The 11,281-nt window shown below is 38.3% G+C and overlaps 1 protein-coding gene across 1 annotated transcript in view; it reads left to right on the forward strand.

Moving 5' to 3' along the window:
- RAPGEF6 (Rap guanine nucleotide exchange factor 6) overlaps window positions 1-5,403 on the forward strand; it is a 184,820-nt gene extending 179,417 nt beyond the window's left edge. The window contains exons 27-28 of the mRNA XM_003782219.3: window positions 2,830-3,144; window positions 4,107-5,403. Coding sequence (XP_003782267.1) covers window positions 2,830-3,144; window positions 4,107-4,132 — 341 coding nt within the window. The 3' untranslated portion in view covers window positions 4,133-5,403. The remainder of the gene's footprint in view (window positions 1-2,829; window positions 3,145-4,106) is intronic.
- Window positions 5,404-11,281: the final 5,878 nt, after the last annotated feature.

The raw sequence follows: 11,281 nt of genomic DNA on the forward strand, positions 1-11,281 counted from the left end.
AATAAAGGGATTATTATCTCTGCCACCTAATAAATTGTTTTGATAACTGTAGTGCATACATAGTAGAAATGCTGACTATGCTATAAATTTTAGGTAATAAAAGTAAGGGAAAAAAATGATAACGATGTCTTAACATGTTTTTAGTATGTACCTTCCAGTGCACACCCTGAGAATCCCAGTGCCGACTTGTGGATTCCATTCTAAGCTTTTTTAGTATTTTCTTTCAGTATTTAGTCATCACATACTTTTCTTTGCCCCATTTCTGCCTGAATTGTATAAATACTTAGATGGAATAGCCTCTGCTTACCTATTTATGTAGAAAGACTATACTTTGAATAGTGTGGCCATAAAGTTTGTGTGCAATTTAAAGTAGTGTACAGTGTTACATTGCACACAAACTTTATAGACACCCTATGTTAATCAACTCTTAATTCTAAAGAATATTCATAGTATCATGTTTAGTTACTAAAACTGCGAAAGAGAAATGTGTTGATTTTATAGTTGTCAAAGTGCATTGGGTTTTTTTGTTTGTTTTTGAGACAAAAGTCTCACTTTGTCATCCTGGAAGAGTGCTGTGGCATCACAGCTCACAGCAACCTCAAACTCTTGTGCTCAAGCAATTCTCTTGTCTCAGCCTCCCAAGAAGCTGGGACCACAGGTGCACACCACAACACCCAGCTATTTTTAGAGATGAGGGCTCACTCTGGCTCAGGCTGGACTTGAACTCATGAGCTGGAATAATCAATCTGCCTCATCCTCCCAGAATGCTAGGATGACAGGTGTGAGCCACCTCAGAGGTTCTCAACCTTCCTAATGCTGCGATGTATTTTCATTGTTACAAAGGGCTCACGACCCACAGGTTGAGAACCACTACTCTATAGAGTGCTATGGCATCACAGCTCACAGCAACCTAAGACTCTTGAGCTCAAGTGATTCTTCTGCCTCAGCCTCCCGAGTAGTTGGGACTACAGGTATCTGCCACAACGCCCAGCTATTTTTAGAGATAGTGTCTCACTCTTGCTCAGGCTGGTCTTAAATTCCTGAGCTCAAGCCATGTGCCCACCTCTGCCTCCCAGAGTGCTAGAATTACACACAGAAGCCACCTTGCTGGCCTGCATTGGGTTTTTAGCTCATTCCTTTTTTTCAAGGATTTTTGCTTGTTAAAGCCTTTTAGGTGTCCAGGTGCAATGGCTCACACCTGTGATAGTACTCAGGGAGACCAAGGTGGGAGGATTGCTTGAACTCAGGAGTTCAAAGATAGCCTGAGCAAGAGCAAGATCCCAGCTCTACTTAACTAGAAAAATTAACTGGATGTGGGGATTACCTGTAGTCCCAGCTACTCAGGAGGCTGAGGCAGAAGGATCACTTGAGCCCAGAAGTTTGACGTTGCTGTGAGCTATGGTGAAGGCAACAGGGTAGGACTCTGTTCACCATCCCATCCCCTACCCCCCACCAAAAAATGCCTTTTTAGGTAACAACTTTAGGGACATATAAGCAGGAGTGTACATGGATATAAAAATCTCTTGTCTGTTTGGAAATAATGGATTCTTTCTTCATTTTTGTTTTGTTGGTCCTGACAACTTCTCCTCCACCGGGAACCTTACCCAGCCTGTCCTCAAGTGGAAATGGAAATCCTTTCTGACCATCATAGTACAATTATAGAAATTTCAATATGCACGAACCTAATTCTTTAATGGGAGAATGAGTGTTATTTAATAATCTTTTAAAATATATTCTGCTTGTACATAGGCAGTTTTTGTGTTTTAAAAGTCACTTGCATGATCAAGATTATTCAGAGCCATTTGCCCTTTGGGTCCTGTGGATTGGTCTTGATTTCACAGAGTTTCCTCTTTAACCCACTTCTGATGCTTTTGGTAGCTGCTGCTTAGGCTTATATATACAGGGGAACGGATTTAAAGTCACTGGTATCGGCTAGGTGGATTGCTTGAGCTCAATCAATTCGAGACCAGTCTGAGCCAGCGTGAGACCCTGTCTCTCTACTAAAAATAGAAAAACTGGGGCAGTAGGACTGCTTGAACATAGGAGTTTGAGGTTTCTGTGAGCTATGGTACCACAATACTCTACCAAGGGTGACAAAGTAAGACTCTGTCTCAAAAAAAGTAATAAATAAATAAATTTGTCATTATTTTCAATGTCCACTGAAAGTCAAGAGAAATTTGATTTGAGATGAATTTCCTAAAATTATGTGGGGTTTTTTTTTTTCTTTCTTCTCTACTTTTTCACAGTACAGAAGTTAGAAGATAAGTCTTGGAGCAAGTAGTTCTTCTATACCAGGAAAGTTAAGTTGTTTACGTGTCAGCACTGAGAACTAGTTTGCCCATGAATGCCAAACTAGTCCCAGTGCTTCATGTCTCAGGAACAGGGTAAAACGGCCATTAAACAGGTGGCCCTGTCATCATTTGTGTGAAAACCCTGATAGTTAATAGAAAATGGATGTTTAGAGTGAACTCAGCCATCTTCAAGGTGAGCATTACGTCAGGAGCTGTCAGTCCTCTCCTGTGACATGGGAACTCATCTACAGAAGGAAGCTGTTAGCAGTGCCACCTCCCCCAACTATCCTCATTACATTCAAAGTTTATAAAACTGAATACATTTTATGTATTGTAAAAATAGATTTAAATACTGTTTAAACCTGTTTTTAATATGTTTTAAAACATTCAACATGTTTTTTAAAATGTTTTAATCTTTCATTCAAATATATTCATTTTATGTTTTTATGTTCTGTTTTTTCACCCTAATAAGTTTCAGTGTTTTTTTTCATTTCTTACATTTTTCATTAACATTTCCATTGTTTATTTTTTATGCCAGTGTACTGTGTCACCTCACCCAAGAAGGACGATAGGTTTAGGGAGCCACCTCCCACTCCTCCAGGATACATGGGGATTTCTTTAGCGGACCTAAAGGAAGGATGCCACCCGCACCTAAAGCCTCCAGATTATAGTGTGGCGGTGCAGAGGTCAAGGATGATGCATGACAGCCTTTCTAGACTGCCACCGCCTTCCCTCAGTAGCAGCCCTGGGGCCTGTGTTCCATCGAAGATTGTAACTCAGCCTCAGAGGCGCAATTTGCATCCACCCCATCCTAAACTAGCAGATGTGACTGACGCAGATAGCGAAGCAGATGGTATGTCAACAAACTACCTTCATGGCTCTTAAACGAATTGATGAACACATTAAATGGTCTTTACTCTGGTATTTTATGCTAATAATGGTTTCTCTAAATGCCTTAAAGGTCTCTGTTAAAAAATAAGAATCCTAAATATGATGGCATGTTGGCGGGGGTGGGGGGGTGGGGGGGGTGGGGGTTATGCTTGTTACTTTGTGCCCAGTACCCTTCTGGCTCAAATAGAGTATTCTTAACTTTGGCAAAACAAGGGCTTAGTCTTTCCCCTTTGAGAGGAAGCATTCAACATCAGTGGAGTTAGATTGAACATTAATGCATGGAAACTTGAAACTGTTTTTCAAATGCCAGTTGTCTGAAATGATACTGTTCATATAGTTCCTCTTAAATAGCAAAACTCTTAACTGACTTTGTAGCTGTTCCAATGGTTTGAAAAATAGTTTGCTTTATTAAAAGTAATGAACTTACTAATATGAAGCCAGCAGACAATCTAATACATGCCCACGTAAGAAAAAAATTCAATTCAAGGTGGGGGGAGGAAAAGAGGGGGAAAAGGGGGAATTGGTGAGCTCCCACTTAATGGGCACAACGTAAGGGTGTATGGCTCACCTCTTGGGTGTGGGACACAACTACGAGAGAGACTCTATCTAACAAATGCAAACATTGTATAACACAGCTGTTTGTACCCTCACAGTAATCTGAAATTTAAAAAAAAAAATGAATTTTTATCCTTTGTAATAGAATAAGAAAGTGATTAAAAACTATTTATGAAATTCCAATCTATTTTCAACCTTCATTATGATCAGAAATCATAAATGTCATTACAATAAGATCTGGGCCTAGATGGAAAGTTTGAGAGGATTTTTTTTGTTGAAACTGGCTGATTTTTTAGACTGATAAGTAGTTATTAGTTGATCTTCACTAATATGCTGATTTGCCAGTTAATTTGTTTTTATTATTTTCAGAAAATGAACAAGTTTCAGCAGTCTAGCTTGAAAACTACAGAAAGTTGTGGAGATGTGGGCAGAACCACCTCATGATTCTGCAGGCCATTGCCAAGAAACAGCTCGCTGCTACTGCTGACCCAGAGGTTTTGTTGCTGGGCTCTGAGCAGTGAGACAGACCTGAGTCCTGCCTCCCTTCCATTTAATTCCCGAGGACAAGCAGTTCCTCAGCTGTGGATGCGCTGCCCGATCTCAGTCTCCACAGTGCACACCAGACCTGCTCGGGGACCACAGTTACAGAAAAAATTTTCTTTTAACAAGTTATTTTAAAGATAATGTATTATTATTTTCAAACCATAGCTTGGGCTAAAGGACAAATTCAAAGGTCTGCCAATGCCAAGGATATCCATATGTGTTTGAAAAGTAACTTATTATTTGAAGGGTTATGGTTTTGTTTGTATTTGGGAGCTCTTGTTAATTGATATTTATATTTGAGATCACAAAACTGGTCTGAAAACAGAAGTCATCTTTGCAGAGACGCTACGCTCAATCTATACAGAGATAAAACTTGATGTGTAGCACCAGTGCAATGTAGGGTCTCAGTCTGAGTGGAATGGGAATTCCGCCCTTTGCAGTTGAGGTGTTAGAGACTTGCTGCTGGTGGTGTGGGTATAGGGAGGGCAAATAAGCTGCCACAGGATTCTTGTCCTTTGGGAAAGGGGGGGTAGAAATGGAGGAGTTGGAACCCTGATTTCCAAAGAATGAAATTTTGATGTTAAATGACGTGTACAAATTCTGAAGTGATAGTTATTTTGCATTGTAACTAAAAGTATAAGTTCAATGAAGAATGGGTTCTAGAGACTTCTACACTATAGAAACCCAAACCAAAATTTCTCACAACTCAAGTGTGGAGTTCTTTGTATAAAGAAGTATAGTCATAGGTGTTGTAATCATGAAGATGAATTTTATTCTGTGTCATACCAACCCCACATCTCAGAGCACCAGGTGGCATTCAATCTTGGTAAACCCTCAGCTACCTGCAGCAAAATTTTGTGGGAGGAAGAGGAACTAGAATTAATGGAAATGATTCTCTCTTGGTTCTCAGTTTAGCCCTTAAGAGGACATACCTTTCCGTCCTTTTGGGCATGGCCCTCTTAATTTAATTAAAATTTCAGTGAGTATTTGCTAGATGAGGTAGATTTTTCACATTTTTACAAATTAAATATGTTTTTCTATATATTAAGTTTAAATGTTTTCATTTGTTTTTTAGTGTAAAGGCAAATGAGATTTTAATAAACTTCTGTGATTACCAAAAAAAGAAAAAGCCAAAGCTGTTAATGTGCACTACCCAGATCAACTTGGAGCCAAATGGGTGGACTTCTGAGTGGTGGTCCTTACATGTCGATATTTACTTAGTGGGTTTGTGACTTCTTTTGCAGGCATGTGTTGCCTCCTTTCTCAGTCTGCCTGTCGGTCCCATTCGTTTTGAAATCATGAATCAGTTTCAAGTAGTAAATGGTAGTAGTTCATTTTTCCCATCAAAATGATTATCTCTTCATTTTAGGAAAAAAATTACCCTGGGGAAAAAACATTTGTCTAAAACTTAAGCCTTAGAAATCAAACCCCAGGTGTGTGAGGTGAAGCTAGGTGGCTCCTTCGTGGCTTTCTTGGTCCTTTGAAATGGAAAGTAACCTGAACCAAAAATCCTAGTTTGAATGTCACTTGCTAAAGTGGTTTGGCTTATAAACGGTGGTCCTCTGATTAGAGTCTTTCCTTCACTGATTTATGTAATTTTGTTTTTATGTCCACAACAAAACAACGATGTTTTGCTGTAACCACCTTTTTATCAAGTTTGGGTTGGGTATTGTCCTCACCATTTTATATCCATTACTCCAGAAGAATGTGCTGTTTGCACAGCATCTTTATTTAGCAGGTCTTTCAGACCCAATGGGAGCCTTACCTGTGTGTCCTTAACGGCACGAAAACTGTGACTAAACCTTGCACAGAGCTGAGACCTGTGGTTTTGGACTTGCACCTTGTGCTGCCTTTGTTTCATCTTGCTTTAACTGTGAGTGTTTGGATCAGCCGATCACATTGATCAGGAACTAAAGCCACGTGCTTTGTGGTTTGATATGTATGTATCCCCTAAAAATCATGAGGTTTTGATTTTTGTATTTTAATTTAAGGTACATTCCTGCTTTCTCTTAGTTTGTCAGGTGACTAGAACAAGAGAAACCTTAACCTGTGTTTGCTCCAATTCCAAGTCCCCATTTGCTTTGTTTTTATTTTTATTTTATAAATTTATAATTTTAATGAGGTGGCGAATGTCCTCTATCCCCACCACAACTCTAAATCTGCTACGATTATTGAAGTAGTAAATCCTCAGTGCAGACTTTTGCCAAATAGTAAGTAAAAGCAAAATCTCTTCATAATTAAAGATTTGGAAAATTGGTGAATTCAAAACATGCTTCCATAAAATTAGCTTGAGACTCTATCTCAAAAAAAAAAGTTTACTGTAATTAGTAGATCTCATTTATTCCAAAAGATTACTTTCAGTATGATCTTTGAGGATAAGTCGTTAATGAATCTCATGAGGGTGATAAGTCACATCACTGTCATTTCTATCACCCTGAGAATCTCTCCCAGGTTTAAAATGTGACAATAATCATGGAGATTTCTAAGAACAAGCCTAATTTTTATAAAGTATTCTTTCCTCCTACATAAAAGGGAGGATAAAAAAATTCTCTAGTATATTTAAAACAATGATTGTTACTCTAAGTTTAAAAAATGTGCTGTTAAGGTTTATGTATTCTTTTAGCGTAACCTGAAAGGCTAGAAAAAAGGAATAAATCTTCAGAAAAGTGTCATAGTACATTTTCAGATTTAAACTTGAACCCCCAGTTCGTCTTCAGCTTTGTGCATTTTTAAGGCCTCTTTATTTTTGATACAGAATGCAGTTGATTTTTTAAAACGGAAACATGTAAGCTTATCAGCAGAAGACAAAAGCAAAACTGCACAGTTACAATAATCAAATAGCAACTGTACTGCACAATTCATGGATTGTAAGGTATCCTGTAACAAGCAATGTTTGTCTCCTATTTTTTGATACCTCTTAAACTTACGTCTTTTAGAAAGACAATGCCTCTGTATGCTTTTTGTATTTTTACTGAATGTAAATATTTGTTATATTTTTGGTTAAAAGGATATAAAAGTACCATTTATTATTACCATATCTCCTAATACATTGGTGGACTCAATAAAGAGTGTACATTAACCTTCTCTGCACTTTATTGTGAATGCTTGAAACAGATAGAATAATAATACCCAGTGATTTAAGAGTGCCAGTTTGGAATGCCTGTTGGTGGAAAAGCCTTACTTCTTTTTAAGTATTCAGAGAAACTGGAATGGTACAATGATTGACCCTCAAGAATGTGTGGAACACCTAGCTCTTGTTTACGTTAAAAGGATTATATTTGACTGCAAACCAAATAATGGACTTAAACCCCACTGGACTTGGGGGGTTTTCTTGTAACAGAAAAGTCTTCAAGCCAGCTATCCAGGGCCGATAATAACTCCACAGTGCTGTCAAGGACATTTACATCTCACGGCATCACCTCAGAACTGTGTTCTATGACAGTAGCTACAAGAGAATCCTGGAAATATTCTATTTGATGTAAATAATTGATTTTTCTAGCAAAATTAGGATTCTTTTCCATGAAGAAGGAAAGAGTAGTTACTGAATGGACAGCTAGCTGGGTCTGGCACAGCATTCATCTTGCCCACTCCTTTGGGCCCTTCGTGTAAATAAGTAGAGCGTCTGTAAGTTGACCACCCAGGGTACTGAAACAAACTGGTCAACATATGGAGGTGGGCAACATTAGGCTTACTGCACTGATAAGTACATGTGGTGCATGTCTGGTCTATGAAATTAGGCCAACTTGAGGAGGGGTCAGCTGAGGAAGTTCTACTGCATAGCCTCTGCTTTTATGGGATCAGATCCCAAGACCTGGCACAGAAGAAGGAAATTCTGCTTGAGCTCCCTTTTGTAACATCTCCCAGTGTTCTGTCTGTACTTGGTGAATGTTGCTCCCATGATAACTTAGTCTTCTACCTTCTCTCAGTTGTCCACATCAGGTTTTCCCAAGCCATTCCTTCCCCTGACCAGCTCTCCAGTGTCACTAGCTCTTTTTTTTAAGCAATAGGATAGAGTTTATTGATAGGGAGAAAGGTTGATAAGCATGATAAGCAAAACAGGGTAAAAAGAAGGGGGACAGAACCTCCAACAGCAGAGAGGGGAGAATCCAAATAGGAAGTCCCCCACACTAGTTCATTTTTAAATTTAGGAAATATATCAAACACAAATGTAGTAGATTGAATAACAACTAAATGAAAATTTCAAATCCTAATCCCTGGAATTTACAAATATTACTTTATTTGGGAAAAGGATCTTTGCAGATAGAACTAAACATTTCAAGATGAATTCACTTCAGATTATCTAAGACCTAAATTTCACCAAGTATCTTTACAAGAAAGGCAAAGAAGGATAAGATGCACACAGAGCAGAAGGCAACGTGAAGACAGCAGAGAGAAATGTAGCCACGAGTTTTGTGTGGCTACCATCACTGACAGCTACCAGGGACAGGATGAGAAAAAAGGATTCTCTTGGAGCCGCCAGAGGAAATGGTGCCCTGCAACGCCTTGGTTTTGGATTTCTGTTCTCCAGAACAGATAATTTTTTTGAATTTGCCACAGCAGCTCTACAAACAAATGCAACAAATATTTATCTTAGGGACCCTAGTCCCTACAGGTAAGGAATGTGGTATTCCAGAAACTTAACTCAAGAACCCTCCTCTAACTCCCTCTGCCCCAGAAAGCATTTAATAAAGCTAAGGGAGGACCTGGCTATCCCAGAAACCTCCTCTACAGCTTGTCAGTCTCATACTTTTCTCTTTTCATATATTCTATTGAGTGTGTACTGGTATCTTATTATGGTTTCAATTTTAATGTGAATAATGACTAATAGGGCTAAGCATCTTTTCAAATACTGGCCATTGGATGCTCTCTTCATGAAGTGTCTAAGTCCTAGGTTTACTATTTGTTGCTACAATATTGAAATACAATGATTTTTATAACCTGTATCTAGCTACCTCATTCAATTCACTTATTCATGCTAACAGTTTGTGAATTTGGGGGGAATATTTTGCATGCTCACATCTTTTCATAATGACTTTATTTCCAGTCATTTTGCAATTTATTTATTTTCTTGCCTTATCACACTGGGCAGAATGTCCAGTACAGTGTTGAACAGAAGTTGTCAGAATGGGATTCCTTTATTCCTCATCTCAGAGGGAAAATCATTCAAATGTCACCAATGAGCATGGTGATCGCTGTAGATTTTTGTGGTATTTATGAGTTGAAGGAAGTGCCCTTTTATTTATAGTTTGCTAAGAGGATATATGATGCTGAAATTTTTCAAATACTTTCCTTGAATCTTTTGAAATGATCAAATTTTCTTGTATGTGTTAGTCTGAGGGAGTTAATTGATAGATTTTATGGTGATAACTTCTTATCCACCCTGCTTTCCCACCTTACCTTGCACTTGTCTAATAGAAACCCTGCCTAGTTATGTTACTGTTTCTATATATCTATAAAATTTTTTGCAATATTTCATTTATGATTTTTGCATCTGTGTTCATGAAAGAAATGGTCTCTAATTTTCCACCCTTCTCACAGTTTTTTATTAATGTTAAAATATCTTCAGGGAAAGAATTGGAAATTGTTTCTTCTTTGTTCCCTGGAGGAGTTTGTGAAAATTGAGCCTTAGCCACTTTAGCTTCCCTGGACTCCACCTCTTGTCTCTTCCACTCTGGAAAATTCTGGGGCTCTGGCCTGGGCTTCCCGTCTTTTGCACTATGGCAAAAAATTTCCAGGCAGTAAACTGGAGCAGTGGTAGGGCTTACCTCTTTTTTCTTGTTCTCTCAACAATTAGTGTTTTTAGATGAGGCAGGAGGGGAAAGCAGCGGGTGTTTCATCTTGGCCAAAAGCACACATCCATACGAATTTAGGCTGGGCGCAGTGGCTCACACCTGTAATCTTAGCACTCTGGGAGGCCAAGGCTGGTGAATTGCTTGAGCTCAGGAATTCAAGACTGGCTTAAGAAAGAGCCAGACCCAGTCTCTAAAAACTAGCCAGCCATTGTAGTGGGCACCTGTAGTCCCAGCTACTTGGGAGCCTGAGGCAAGAGAATCGACTGGGCCCAAGAGTTTGAGGTTGCTGTGAACTGTGTCTCCTAAGGGTGACAAAGTGATACTCTGTCTTAAAAAGCAAAAACAAAACAAGCAAACAAATAGAATTTTAATATAGCTATCTCAATAAATGATAGAAGCAAAACCCCTCCCCATCATAAAGGTAGAAGAGCTTAGAACCAACACCATTAATAAACTTAATCTAATGGACTTATATAGAACACTATACCAACAACTGTAAAAAACACATTATTGGCTTATAAAGCCATAAACTACCAATAAATAATAGAAGACTCAATGCAGCAGAGCTAAATAACAAAAATTAGGAAATTTGGAAGAAACTACCTAATAGAAGTAGAAATTATTTTGAACTGAATGAAAATAAGAATATTAAAATCTCTTGGATGTAATTAAAACCATACTGAAAGGGTATAAATGTTAGAAAGGAAAAAAGGCCAAACTGAAGCATTCTCAAGACACCAGGATAACAGCAAATTAAATCCAAATTATTGGAAGTAATAAAGAATTACTAGCAGAAATAAATGAAATATTTAACTTGCAAAGAAAGATTAAAGCAATAAATTGGTTGTATGAAAAGACATAAAACTGATTAATCTTTGGTGTGAATTATCAAGTTAAAAAAAATGGCAGAACTAACCAATGTCAGGAATGAAAAGAATCCTAATGGTAAAGTCCTTGAAGAGATTAAGATACTCTGAAAATGGAAATATAGATAAACAGATTCATAGAAAAAAAAAACCACTTTACCAAAACCATAATGAGAAGGGAAATTTAGTAATCCAGTAACTTTGAAAGAAATCAAATCTGTAATTTAAAAGCTTTTTCAGCTCAGCACCTGTGGCTCAAGAGGCTAAGGCACCAGCCACATACACCTAAGGTGGTGGGTTCGAATCCCCAGCCCGGGCCCGCCAAACAACAATGACGGCTGCA

This window comes from Otolemur garnettii, unplaced genomic scaffold (assembly GCF_000181295.1).
Source record: "Otolemur garnettii isolate 467f Iridium unplaced genomic scaffold, OtoGar3 scaffold00003, whole genome shotgun sequence".
NCBI lineage: Eukaryota > Metazoa > Chordata > Mammalia > Primates > Galagidae > Otolemur > Otolemur garnettii.